This window comes from Melospiza georgiana, chromosome 4 (genome assembly GCF_028018845.1).
Source record: "Melospiza georgiana isolate bMelGeo1 chromosome 4, bMelGeo1.pri, whole genome shotgun sequence".
Lineage (NCBI taxonomy): Eukaryota > Metazoa > Chordata > Aves > Passeriformes > Passerellidae > Melospiza > Melospiza georgiana.
In genome coordinates, this window is record NC_080433.1 from 12,717,818 (window position 1) to 12,732,180 (window position 14,363).

At 38.9% G+C, this 14,363-nt stretch overlaps 1 protein-coding gene across 1 annotated transcript; it reads left to right on the plus strand.

Annotated features, from left to right (window-relative positions):
- Positions 1-463: 463 nt before the first annotated feature.
- RIBC2 (RIB43A domain with coiled-coils 2) lies at positions 464-12,510 on the plus strand. The gene is made up of 7 exons (XM_058023446.1): positions 464-580; positions 3,949-4,030; positions 5,429-5,773; positions 6,382-6,500; positions 7,473-7,691; positions 9,039-9,205; positions 10,289-12,510. Exons 1-7 carry the CDS (start codon positions 464-466, stop codon positions 10,368-10,370), a joined length of 1,131 nt encoding a protein of 376 aa, XP_057879429.1. The 3' UTR covers positions 10,371-12,510.
- Positions 12,511-14,363: the final 1,853 nt, after the last annotated feature.

A 14,363-nucleotide genomic window follows, 5' to 3' on the forward strand; every position in this document is an offset into this window, starting at 1 on the left:
CCCCCCAACCCTCTTCGACGATTTTATCGCCTCAAAGGGAAGGAAGGGCGAGCCCGCCCCGCCCTCACAGCCTGCGCGCCTCGTGCGGCGGCTCCGCCCCGCGGTGCCGCTCGGGAGTCGCCGCTCCCGTTCCCATCGCGACGGGCCGCCTTGTGTCCCGGCTGGCCGGTGCCACCGCTCCCGTTCCCATCGCCACCGGCCGCCTTGTGTCCCGGCTGGCCGGTGCCATCGCTACAGGCTGCCTTGTGTGGCGCCTGGCCGGTGCCATCGCGACGGGCCGCCTTGTGTCCCGGCTGGCCAGCGCCGCTCCCGTTCCCATTGCGACGGGCCTCCTTGTGTCCCGCCTAGCCAGCGCCGCCGTGCCGCTGTTCCCATCGCGACCGGCCGCCTTGTGTCCCGGCTGGCCGCCGCCGCTGTTCCCGGCCACCGCTCTCAGTTAAGCCCTGGTGTTCCCTCCGGCGCCATGAGCGGGCTGGGGCCGCAGCGGGAGCTGGAGGAGGCCGCCGCCCTGGAGCGCCGGCGGCGGCGGGAGCTGCTGCGGCGGGGCCGCATCTTCAACGCACGGATCCGCACCATAGGGGTGAGGGCGGCAGCACGGGAGGGAAGGCGCCGTGTTCCCCCGGTGTTCCCGTTCTGAAGAGAACGGCGTAAGGCGGGGAGGGTTCAGGGAGGGAAGGGGCGGCTGAGTCGGTCAGAGCGGCACCCAGTGACCCCTCCTCAGGTGTGTGTATGTGAGGGGGAGTAAGCAGGAAGAGAGGGCCCAGATCCAACTTTAAGAGTCGCTTTTAAAGTTACCGGTGAAAGAAATCATAGAATATTTAGGGTTGGAAGGGACCTCTGAAAATCATCCACTCCAACCCCCGTGCACGGCAGGGTCACCCAGAGCGGGTGACACAGGAACGTGCCCAGATGGGTTTGGGATGTCTTCAGGGGAAAAGATCCGTGACCTCCCTGGGCAGCTGTTCAGTGCTCTGCCACCCTCGATAGAAAGAGATTCTTCCTCCTGTTGAGGCAAAGCTTCTTGTGTTTTCCTTTATGGCCATTGTTTCTCATGTGTACCTCTGCCCCACTGCTCTGGATTCAAGGGCAAGGTGTCATTGTCCCCTGCCAGCGCAGAGGGATCAAGCCCTGTGTTGTATCTCTGTGTAGTAATACTTAAATGGAAACCAGAAGCTTCCAGAGTCAGTTCATGAAATGTGGATGAAGCAAGTAATTGTTTTTTACCTGTCTTTTTCTGCCTGGACCTTGCTAGAATTGATGCTGTGGGAGATTTAGTGCTGTAAGTGTCCTGCAATTAGCCCACATTTTGCATCAGATGAATAGGACAGATCCATCCTTGATTATATATATCTAATTAATTGTTGTGTCTGATTTTTCTTGGTGTGGATGTGTAAATGTGAATGCTTCAGGCTAGTGGATTTTCTCCAGAGTTCACTCTGCAGTTTGCATCCTGAACGTCAGGAAATAATGTGCTCTATACCTATTTGACTTTGAATGCAATAGTATTTTAAATCTCCCTGTGATATGTCCAAAGGCCCACATTAAGATGTTGTGAGCATGCATGGAGGGAAGAGTGATGTGAGGTGACTTCACTGAACTGGTAAAATTGCAACAGGTGTCAATTGGATCCTCTTCGGTACAGAAACATGTCTCAAGTCAGTGGAAAAATATCTTCACCTTATTTCTGACAAGGCCTTGAATTTATTCTTTTCACTCTAATGCAAGAGTCATTGTATCTGCAGAGCAATTAGCAGTTCTCACTGATCACGACAGGTGTATCCAGCTGGTACAGCATCCCCACACTCACCAACAATATACTTCAGTGGAAGCAGCTAATAACATTTTTTAGCAGTTGTGATATGGGTTAAGATACTTGAAATTTCTTAATCAGAAAGACATACTTTCTCTATAAAGTGGCTTTTCTAAAGTCTTAAAAATGAACTGCAAACCATAAATTCTCAGTTAGTGAAATAGCTGACAACTAACATATCCTGGTGCATTTTATTGAGCTGTACTGGAGTACACCATCCAAAGGTCTTACCCAAATACTTTTGTAAAATTGCCTTATTTTGTAGAACTGACTCGAGCAGGTTTTGATAGATCTGTTTACATTAGACAAACATCTAAAATGAAGAAGAGTTCATCTGAAGAATTTTGATTAGCAGCTTATTTTGATTTAACATCATTCAATGTACCTGAACAATGATGCTGACTGAAGGGACTGTTCTTATGGTTTGAATTAAAGCCAGGTCTAAACCATAAAGAGCCAGGAAATCCATACAGAGCTATTCTATATCAGTATTTCTGTGTGGTTTTATGATTCTTTGCTTCAGTTCTCTGACCACTTAACCTGACTGGCAGTCACTGAGAAAATTTAAAAATCAAGACAATATTTGACTTAGAAACCAGAAATCCTAAAGCAGGGTTTGAATATTTTAAGAACATGGAGGTAATATACTGGAGAGCAGAATGGGAACTCAGATTTTGTATTTTTTCCTTGATTATTACTAGCTTTATTATTACTTTTACTTCTGTATCTGTTTTGTTATCTGAGTAATGTAAAAATAAGATAATGCCCTCTTCACTTACAGCTTGAAGAATCTATCCTCAGTAAATCACTGATTTTTCTAAAGAGTTCAGATGAGTAATCCAAATGAAAAATTACTTTCAATTTACATGTAAACTTTATATATAAATAGAAGGACTTTAGAAATTAGCTGCCTCAAACTGTTCACAGATTTCTTATTTAAATGCTTAAAAGTGAAACCTATAGTTTTATGTGACTGGAAATGTCAGTTTTAGGGATGTTTTTGTGTCGAGTGAAAGTGTTTTGGAGGGGTCAGAACCAACAGTGTAACACAAGTGGATACACTGACCTGCCTCTATTATTGCCACTCTAAGAACTTGTATTGAATTTCTCTTAGCAGTATTTCCTGTAGTTATACTGTCAGCTTGGCTTTCCCAATGAGACCTCTGGAAGAGTTGATATTTAGTGTCCACAACAGCATTGTTTTTGGAGGATAAGAGTTCTTGATGGTTTCAGCCTTGCTTACAAACTTAGCTCTTTGCGGATGGCTGTTGTCAATTGTTCTTTACAGCATTAACCATGAGTATTTTCAGCCGTGATCTGTTTCTCTTTTCATCTGAATAGGTTTTAGACAAAGTCTGTTAAAATTGTTTACCAGATTCTTGAAGATCTGTCATTGTATTTTTGACAAAACTTTTAGGACATTAAGTGACTTGTCCGTAAAAAAAAAAAAAAAAAAGAAAAGAAGTAAAATCCATGTTTCTGCCCATTAATTTGCCACAATCTGCTAACAAATGTGGGGCCACATTCTTTTGCCCAAAATGGAGGTGTCTGCTCCCATTTGATGATGTGACCTGTATTATCCTTTGCTCAGCTCCCACTTGCCATGGATGTGGATGTTCTGTTCCATATCTGGCAGCTCATCACAGATCCTGTATCCTGTACTGCATTTTGGCAACCATGTGATTCTCTCTGATAAGACAGGAAACATTTCCATTCCTTTCTTATAGTGAACCCTTTGTATTTTTTTCAAATATGAACTATTACAACTTTCTGTCATCTTTACTGTTAAAATACTTACCTGCTTTATAAATGAAAGCAGAACAATAAAATAAAATTGCCAGCTGTAATGGGGGAAACATATTCTATGTAATGCAGCTGAAAATATTTATAGCTCTATGTATCATGTATAAATGTGGTATTTTCATCTGATCAGGTGCAAGAACATTCCTATCCTTATTAAAACAAAGCAAACAAACAAGAATATTTCTCTTTCTGGATGTTGTTTTACCTACATTAGTAATGTGTATAAATTCTGTTGCTAGTGGGGTTATATCTATCTTGTACAACTGTGAGTCAATGTAGATTGACAATGTTTTAATTGTTCTCCTAAAGAGCTGCTTTTTTTTTTATTTTAATAGATTGATAAAGATGCATTGGATGCACAGGTCAAGGAGAGGAAAATTCAAGAAGCAGCTGAAAAAGCAGAGCATGAAAGATTTGGTAAATTCCTAGACACTGTGATATTTCTGTGAAAAGCGAAATGTTTTAATCCATTTCTTGCTTTCTTTTATCCCTTCATATATTCTCTAAATTCAGTCATCCAATTTATGTTCTATTTATGTTCATACATCTACATTGGCACACTATGTATTCTCCTTGTTATCTTAAGATTTCTATTGACATGATTAAACTGGGATACATTGCCTGATAGGCCAGAATTTTCAATGTTTTCTTTTAAAAGGTATTGATGAATAGCATCACTTAAAAACCTGAGTATGCAACAGGATTAAAAAAAAAATAATTACTTACCACTGTAAGTGGTAAGTATACCTTTTCAGTATAGTAGTGGCTAACCTGTTTTAGTTGCTTTTATGAAGAGTGAGCTCATCTTTTGTCTAGCCATTCTTCCATAGAATATATGGATTCTGTGGAATCCTCTCTGGGCTGTTATTGCTGGAAGCATGAGTCATGTACAGTAAGGTGATAAGAGGAGCAATTGCTGAGTCAGAACTTGCAGCCACACAAATATTTCATGCTGTGCCCTGTGGTCTTCCCTGCCTGGGATGCTTTCCTGGGCTATCAGATGAAAGGGTCCCACAGCCTGAGCTCTCTGTGTGCCTCAAGAGGAGCTAAAAAGGAGGTGCCACTTCCATGCTGTGTTCTACTACAGCTGCTTGTGATTTTCCTGGCTGGAAAATACACCTGTCAGGGTCTGACTCTTGGGAAACTACCAGCAGTAGTTTCTGGCAAAAGAGGAAATTATATTTTCTAGCAAATTATTTTAAATAACTAAAATGGCTAGTTGGGCAGGAGTTTTGTTGTATGTTTTTCTTAAAAATGCTGGAATTTATGTAGTCCCAATTAAATGGGCAGGAGCTCTTAAGCTGTTCAAAATTTGATACCAGCCAATGATTTTAGTGCTATGGTTAGAAAAATCATTGGAACTATGGAAGAGCTACCTATATTCCTTGCAGTTGCAGGACAATTTTGGTTTGCTTCCTGGCAAGCAACAATGTATTTCAGCTTTAGCTGTAAACTAAAAGTAAGTGGGATCAACTGGTTTACTGTACATTTCTTATGTAGCAGGTTTTCACCAAATGAAACCTCATAATTCTGGTACTTATTATTGTATTTGTTTCACATGCACATATTTCATTCTTACATTAATAAAATAATTTATACCTAAAAAGCTGAAAATATTTCAAAAGTAAATATTACTAACATTAGAGTGTTTGCTGGGCTGGTACTTATGGATCAAATACTCTCCTAATGCATAACAGTTTGAAAACTTATATTCTGTGTATTCATCTTAAAAATTTTATTTTCACCTTATGTGTGCAGTCCAATGACTCATGGACCCCTAAGACTTGTGGTTTCATTGTGTTCATTTTTGTCTAGCTCATCACATGAAGAAAAATGACAAGCTCATGTGTCTGCTAGAAGAACGCCAGAAAAATGAAATCAGAGACATCAATAGGGCTCTAACTGAATTCCATAAGAATTTTCAGGGGCCAGAAACAAGACGTGAATTTGACCTGAATGATCCACAAGCCCTAAAGAAAGACAGACCTGCTCGAGTCTCAGATGATGATCCTCGCTGTACTGTCTCTGGCATGCAGAAGTTTGTGGGTGAAGACTTAAACCATGATCAGAGGATGAAGTTTCAAAAGGAGCAAATAAGGGAGTGGTCTCTTCAGCAACAGAAAGACTTAAAAAATGCATTAGCTGACCAAAAATTGGCAGGTAACAAAAGAGATAAGGTAGTTTTAATCTTCTTTTTCTGAAGTTGTGGTGTATCTGATGAAAATATGGTATTGTATATTTAACTTTGAAATACTAGATCAGTTTTTACTTTATAGGCTTTAATGTATCCACTGTTTCTCTTAGGAAGTCTCTGTTTCATAACATGTGATTTTAATGTCACCCAGGTTTCATTTCTAGTTTGTGCCTCCAGTTGGTATGCTTGCTTCATCAGGCCAAACTGTCCCATCCCTACTGTCCTAGAGCACAAAAAATAATACAGATTTTTCTTTCCCAGCTTGTCATGAAACATTATTTTCTGTAGTACTTAACATACTTCTTTCATTTTAACACTAAGTGTTTAGACAACATAAATACATATTAAACTGTACATACTATATATTAATACAATGCATATTACATATTAAACTGATTAGTTAATCACCTGAAATCCCAAGATGGACAGCTTTGATGGTAGGATTTGGAAAATAGTTGGAAATAGTTTTTCAGCTTACTGTATCTGTAACTCCCCCCTATCTCTTCCCCTGGTTAACTCATATGGCACATCAAATCCATGAATATTGACTGTGTTTTATTTGAATCTAATTTAGATGATCTTTATGACAAGTTTAGGATTGAACTTGACCGAAAGATTATGGAAGAACAAAGAAAAGAAGAGGAAAGCAGGCGTGCTGTTTGTGCAGCTACTAAAAATTTCAATAAAATCCAGGTAAATTAATACTTAGTTGGTTTGTTATTTTTTTAGAAAATGTGGTGACAGAGAAGGAAAATAGGATGCACAAAATCAGAATAAGAAGTCGTTTTCAATGGGGGTTTCTTGTCACCTGACTTCCAAGGCTGTTCCATCCCCTGTGCTCTGTGTGCTCTAGCAAGCAGAAGGTTTTTCTCTGTCCACTGGATGCTGGAGCCAGGCATTGTTCCAGAAGAATGAGACACTATTAGAAATGAAAGATGCATAGCATTATCATTCTTCTTCAAATTAGTTTATTTAGTCTCATTCTTGTTTGAAAGGTAATTATGTGCAGTTAAGATCATTGTATTTTATTTCTGGAGTATTGTAAAGGGAAAATTTCCTTTGAGTAGGAGACTGTGCTTTGTCATGAACATTAGAAACAGTGATTTCCATAGAAAATGCACACTGTGATCTCCAGTATTTCAGATACATTCATGTAATATGATTCAGGTTTACATTTTGTATCAGCAAAGAGAATCAGGGCTGCATCCTCAGACCTTAATTGGACATCTCCTGTCTTTGTTTTGAGGGCTTACCCATGCTTTTCACCTAGATTCAGTGTGTAATATATAAATCAAGTCTAGTGATTCGAGATTGTAAATGTTTATTGAAATTTCTTCCATATTGTGTTTGTCTGCCAAATATATACTCGTCATTTACTTGAGGATAAATGTGGAATTACTTTTTATTTAATGCTGTGTTTTCTTATAAAACAAAGTTATTTTTCCCCAGTTTACTTGCTATATGTGATATGACAGCATTAAAGAACTGTTTGATATTAGGGTTTTGATCTTGGCCAATAAGACAATGATCACTTTTTGTAGGTGATGCTTTTGACAACTGTATGCAGGTTGGAAATCATCTCTTATGATGCATTAACATTTTTTCACCCCTTAGTTCATATTTTTCTTGGAAAAAACATCACTTCTCTCTTTCCATTGAATTTAGGTTGCTGAACTAGATCACAAAAATGAATTGGAAAAGGCTCAAAAAATGAAAGATGATATGTATGAAATAACCTGCCTGCTTCGAGGAGATTTCCTTTCTGAAAACCCAGACCAAGCAATCGGTCCTGGGGGTGTGTTGGTGGATCGATGGAAGGGGATGACACAGGAGCAGCTGATGGCAATTCGTGAGTTCCAAAAGGAGCAAGTTCTGGAGAAACAGGTATTTCAGCTCACATGCATTTTCATGTATTTTTGGTTTTTTTGGTTGTAATAATACTATAGACAATGTCTGTAAAATAAAAATGCCGTTGTTTGCCCTGGACATGCCAATATGAGGCTGTGTTTTCCATTAATCTGGATTTTACCCAAACTTTAATCAGTATAACTGAACATAGTACCTCTGAAGCACCTGGGAGATGTCATGGAGTAGGCTGGAGCCCTGGAGTTGGACTGGGAGGAAGGTTGCTAAGGAGCCCAGAGCCAAGGAGGTCTTAGGGCATGGTCCATGATGGTCCAGCTGAGCAGCAAAGTCCTGCCCTGCCCAAGACCCAGGCTTCATGGTGACCTGAGAGTGCACAAGATGCCTGCAAGGCTGCTCCATGGGGGATGAAGATCCAGGAGCTGAAGGTGAAAGCAGGGCAGGCCAAAGCAGTATTCTCATGCTCAAGGGTGCCCAAGCAAGGCAAATAGAGCAGGCCCAGTGACCTTGCTCGTGCATATTTCAGAAGCCTAAAAGTTCATGAATGTAAGAATGTGATGGAGTTTCATTTCTCCCATCCCACACAACTATGAGGCCATGCTATAAAATAGAATTTCAATGGTAACCTGCTTCTAGAGGTGTATAGAAGCAGGCAGTTAAAATGAAGACATCTAGGCTCCTATGAAGTCAAGAGTGTTCAGGCCTAGATATTGTGGAATAGAAGTGACTTGCCTCCCTTGTGCATAGGCTGCATTTATGACAGCTAAGGAATAGTGTTTGATTTTATATTTTAGTCCTTACAACACCGTAGGCTATACTATATTTTACCTAGTACTGTTATTAAAGCTGAAGGTAGAATTGTTATTTCCCTGCCTCTCCTATTTCTCTGAAATGAACCCATTCAAGTCATTAGGCTGGCTGAAAATGAGTACAGCCAAGAAAAGTAAGTTTTTTGCAGGCCTGTTTTTTTATTTCTGTTCAGTGGGGTGTCAGACAAGAAGTGAGGCAGAGGACAAAAAAGTTTCTACTCATGTGGTGTTCGTGGCTCCCCTATTTTAGTTGGCCATATTGTAAGCCATACTGATGTCTATGCACTTCTTGCTTCAAGAAATTTCAACTCTTGCTAACAATAGTTAAAAAACAATCTTTTGCTGCTCTGGGGTTTTACAGAGAGAAAAGAATAGCTCTTTCTTTTGCCGTATCTTGCTTCTGCGTGGTTTAGAAATCCTTGCTCCCTTCTCCCCATTCAAATGCTACCCCTAGTGCTCAATAAAGGCAAGCAAGGTTTGGATAAAGTTACCCATGAGACTTTATCTACAGAGTTCCATCTTGGACAGAGAAAATGAAGCCTTTTTCTCCCTGCTGCAGAGAGCCAGAGAGCAGGAGCGCCGAAGGGATGCGGAGTGGGACAGGCAGCGCGTGCAGGCTGCCAGGACCCAGCTGCTCTGGGAGCGGCACCAGCAGCGCCAGGACCAGGTGCAGCGCCGAGACCTGGATGCTGTCAATGCAGGGCTCTCTCAGGAGCAAAGAGCAAAGTAAGTACCAAACCAGCACTGTTCAAATGAAAAAAGCTCTTCATCATTATTAACCCAATAGCTCAGCTTTCAAAGAGCTCTTTTGACTTGTTCTGTTTGTAATGTTTTTTGTTACAAGTTCATGCTTTTAAAAAAATCAACGATTCACCTGAAGTGTGTTTTCCACTATTCTTTAATCAAACTTCAGAGAGTAGGTTTTGAGTGTTACCGATTGACATGAATCTGTAATTCTTAAAAGCATTCCACTGACAACAGACTGTTTATATAGATGGCAAAATAGTGAATAAATATAATTAGCTATGCAGAAAATCGTATTATAAGGTGAAAAACCATTACATGCTTCTTTAATATATCTGAAACTAAAAAGGATGAACTGCCAGTAGACCTGCCAGTTTCTGATAGCTCAGGGTTAAGCTAGCAACACTAACAGCATTTCCATTATGTATGACAGACCTAGATGATTCTTTAACTAACCACTGAATGTGTCTTGGAGGGCAGTTCTTGTGTCTGCTCTTATGGGAAAGGAGAAGGATAACACATGCAGGACAAGAAAAACAAACATAATGATTTAGTGTTCTATTTTTCCAGTTTTGGTTTTGGATTTTTTTTTTGTGCATGAATACAGAAGCACATAATAGTCAGAGTTGGAAGGGACCTAAAATGATGATCAAGTCCAGCTCTTAAATGAGTGTCCCATATGGGGAATGAACCCTTGACCTTTGCATTATTAGCACCATGCTCTGACCAACTGAGCCAGTCTCAGGTTCATATATACCTTTTACAAATGAATTTCCAATACATGATGCCTTCTTATTATGAAAACAAAAGTTTGGGATTGTGTTAATGCAGGCTTTTTTACTCTTGAGATTTCTGGAAGGATATTTCAGGAACCAAAAAACCAACTTTTCTATATTGAGATGTGGCATAAATTTTGCAGAACAAGTTTTAGTTACATTAAATTCCATTTCTAATAATTTATGAACATTTATGGGTGTTACTGCATTATATCTTTTTTAGATTTCTCACGCTACTTCTGAATAATAACAAAAATTACTAATGGCTTTTAAAAAATTTTATTTCTAGGAACATTTATCTTAAAGAGGAAGAGTATTCAAATATTCCAACAGAGGAGTTTTATGCACAGTTTAATACAACCACCCGGTGATGATCTGGATAAATCAACCAGAATTATACAGAAGTATGTAGACACATTAAAATTTTCAGTTGAGCAATCTCATGTTTTATTGTTTTTATCTGTTCCCTGCCCTGTTCAAACACTGCTTCCAAACTAAAGGACAGACAGATCTGTTCTAAGGAAAGAAAGACATTGTAATCATTTTTAAACATTATTGTTGTTCTGATAGGACTAGTAGATTCAGTAGTAGATTGTTTGAATCTTGTGTCTCAGGCTGTAATATTTACATTATTCATGCCTATAGGAATCAACTTCTGGAAAGAAATCTGAATTTTAACTTTAGTGCTGCTTTATGCAGCTTGGCCAGAGGGGAATGCTGCCTCCCAGAGACCACAAGAGATGCACTTCTCTGGGAGGGAAGGAACATGACCTAGGCAGAAAATGTTGTGTTTGTTTGTGGTTTGATTTTGGGTTTTTTGTTTTGGATTCTCTAAAAGCAAAAAACTCAGCCAGACAGAAATGCAAGAAAAAAGGAAGAAGTGATCAAGTTTGTCAGTGGGAATAAGGAGAAAAGAGTTCAGTAGTCATGGAGGTGATTATTGCACTGAGGCAAGGCACTGAAACAGAATGTGTGTTAGATTTAGTGTGAAAAAGCAGGGGGAAAGTATTCCTACATACACCCTGATGCTTTGGAAATAATGGAGGAGGTTTCAGGTAATGTGCTGCTGAAGGAGAGTGGGGACAATTCCCAGGTGTGACAGAAAAGGGGTGAAAAAGCAGGTGTGCACCAAAGTCAAGGAGAAAAATCTCAGCTTATGCAGGTTTCATGAAACCTGTGTATTTCCTGTCTTCATGGTGACAGTATTGACTTAGCAATTAAAGAGCCTCTCATTGACATCTGAAAATGGCTGAGCACAGCACAGGGGAAAAAATATGGAGAAGCAATGTAGGAAAGTAACTGCATAAGGGAAATGGATGGTGGAGCTAACAAGGAAATTAAATCCAGAAGAGAAAGAGCTGAAATGAAAGGACTGCAAAAAGGGTTGGAAGACTAACCTAGGAGTCAGAAGATCTGAAAGAGGAGAAAACACAACACAGAGAAAGAAAATATGGAGAAGCAATGTAGGAAAGTAACTGCATAAGGGAAATGGATGGTGGAGCTAACAAGGAAATTAAATCCAGAAGACAAAGAGCTGAATTGAAAGGACTGCAAAAAGGGTTGGAAGACTTAACCCTGGGAGTCAGAATATCTGAAAGAGGACAAAAAATGAGTCAGATGGGAGACTCAGCTAAAAATCCAAGACCTCTAATATTGTGAACCTTAAATAAAAATAGAGCCCATTTATGAAAACAGATCTCAACCTGTAATTTGCCAGCAAACAGTACATAAATCTGAGGTACAAACATCCTGATGATGTTGGTTTGGAGTCCACTGGTGATTCTTTGTCTTAGCAATAATGGTAATGTTTGGTAATGAACTTTGTGGTGAAACAGGTTGAACATGCCTCCACCAAGCAAAGGAGGAAAGATGCTTAAGAAAAACTGAGGGCTGAGGTAAACTCAAATGAGTTATCTTACCTCTGTGAAGATAATGAAGAATGCATGGTTCTTGAGATATTAGCAGGAAGATTTTAAAGATGCTTGAAGGAAGCATTTCTGAAAGGGGACTGTTTAAACAGGTCTGTTTGCTCAGCTGAAGTAGTGCCCTGTGGGATCACACTGATAAAATCTTGCTGCCTGATTCAAAACACTGATTAAAGAGGAGTAGCATTTTTTGATGTGATTGTAGAAATTTGATTGGGATCTTTTTTTTTTGTTCATTGACACATGAACTATCTAATTATATATGTAAATGAGATGTAATTCTTTTCTGTCTCTCACTGATAGTGATGTAATGCAAAGTGCATAGTTAAACCTTGGAAATTATTGTAATTGGTGTAAGCAAATGAGTTTGAAATTCTGGGTATGGTTCCCCTTCTTCCATTCCTTTCCCTAAAGAGGGACTAAGAAATTTATCAGAATAAATATCCAGCTAAGCCATCATCTTCCCCAAGATGGGGGAATACTGCTTTCCAGCAAACTGTCTCAAGGACTTCCAGAGCTATAATATATAGCTGGTTGTTATTGCAATCATTAATGGTGATAAAAACCCTTTGCTTTTTGAACCCAGGTAAATAAATGTACCAGCCAAAAAGTATTTCTGCAGACTCACCTTGTGTTTGTTTGTTTTTTGAACCTGGCATCCTTGAGCTTCTCTTGCTTCTTATTAATCTTTTTATGAAAATGTTTTTAATAGCTGTTCCTCATATGTTTAAAGTTGTTTTAGACTGCTGTGACATGACCATTTAATTTTCCCTTTTTATAGAAAGAAGAATCCGAAGTTTGTCCAGTTTTTCCTGAGTAGAAGTTATACAGGTTTCTCAGTCCTTTTTAATGGCTTCTGTACTTTAAAAATTTTGACTATATAACCTTTATGAGATGAGGGGGTCAGAAGATAGTGTAATAATGATATTTTCTGGTTAATTCCTATTTTTCATAATGCAAACACATGTGTATTTCTAGAGAATTCTAACATTGGGGGTTTTGGCCATTGTTTACCACTGAGAGGTATTTTCATAGAATTCTACAGTATCTCAAAATATATCAAGTATATTTTTTTCTTCAGTTTTATGACCTAGTTCAGGTCCCCCAAAATATATACTTAAAACTGGGGAGAAGGGGAGGGTGGTTCTTGGTATGTGTCACTTTTGAGTTTTCCTTTATTAAGCTTCATCTAACATCATTTTATCTCCCCATCATCCTTTCACTGCACAGGTAGATTAGTCAGATCAGGAAAGTATATGATCACAACATTTACTTCCTTCTTTATGATGTTGAATAGCATTTTACCCTGGGCTTGTGGGGCTTAGCAATTTCCCTCCAAAGGCAAGTTTCAAAGGGAATTTTCATTCTGTGCAACCTGTTACTTTCTATTTTGTTACACTGTCCTGGACTGTCTGTAATCAACATAACAGCTTGAAACTCTACCAAATACGATCCACAGTGTTCTGGTTTGGAATCATTCCTACTCTCCACCACTGTAGTTTTGTATATTTTTTGTGAATACATAAAAAATTTCTTCAACTGTTTGCAATGCCGTTATTTTTTTCTGCTGCTTTAAGAAATTTTGTGTCCTTCAGGATTCTTTTTAAGATCACCTGCTTATGAGGTATTCAGAAAGGAATATAAATTTTATACCTCTACTTTAGAGATCCTTACACTTTATTTTTGGTCTGTGTTGTTAAGTTTTACATCCAACTTGGCCACAGTTTGATTTTCCCTCTGGAATGTTTCTTGCTGTTGATGCACTAAATGTAGTGCTGCTTAGCAGAATTGTACTGAACTCTCACCCTGAGAAATCTAATTCCTGTGGCTTCTCATTAGCAATCCTGATTCTTCACAGAAGAAACCACAAAAATCTTGCCCATACAAGAAACCACAGAAAATAAGCAGCAGCCTCTAGATGTCATAGTAGAAATTGCACAATTGCTGTTCACATAGAAAAAAATAATCACACTGAGCTCCTTAGAAAATAGGGATAAGTGTATTTTTTTTAAATAAAATAAAGTCTAATTTAACTATGACATTTTGCAATAATACAAGAGAGAGTGGAATACTGAGGATTCAGATGCATCACTGTCACACCAACTCAAAAAAAACAGTGCTCCAGTGTGTACTATGGCCTTTCTAATGAGAATATTTGCTGTTGCAGTGGTGCTTGAAATACACTAAAAAACAGAGTACTGTAAATACTGTGAGTGTTTGATATGAAAAATAAAAATGAAAATTATTTACCTTTCAGCTTTATTAGATTTTCAATGAGCTTTATCCATCAATAAAATTTAAGAGTTAATTTAGGTTTCTTATTTGAAAATGCTAGGAAGGAAGTGAGGATTGGAAAATAGAGCATATAAGGGAAAAATTGACAAAAATAAACAGCTAGCTACATAAAGATGTTAGTATTTTAAAAAATTATATTTAATT

What these genes read in the sequence shown, in the direction of transcription:
- RIBC2 (XM_058023446.1), top strand. Translation starts at nt 464, where the DNA reads ATGAGCGGGCTGGGGCCGCAGCGGGAGCTGGAGGAGGCCGCCGCCCTG. An exon ending in CACGGATCCGCACCATAGGG is followed by an intron (nt 581 to 3,948) that starts GTGAGGGCGGCA and finishes TTATTTTAATAG; the next exon opens with ATTGATAAAGATGCATTGGA. An exon ending in AGCAGAGCATGAAAGATTTG is followed by an intron (nt 4,031 to 5,428) that starts GTAAATTCCTAG and finishes ATTTTTGTCTAG; the next exon opens with CTCATCACATGAAGAAAAAT.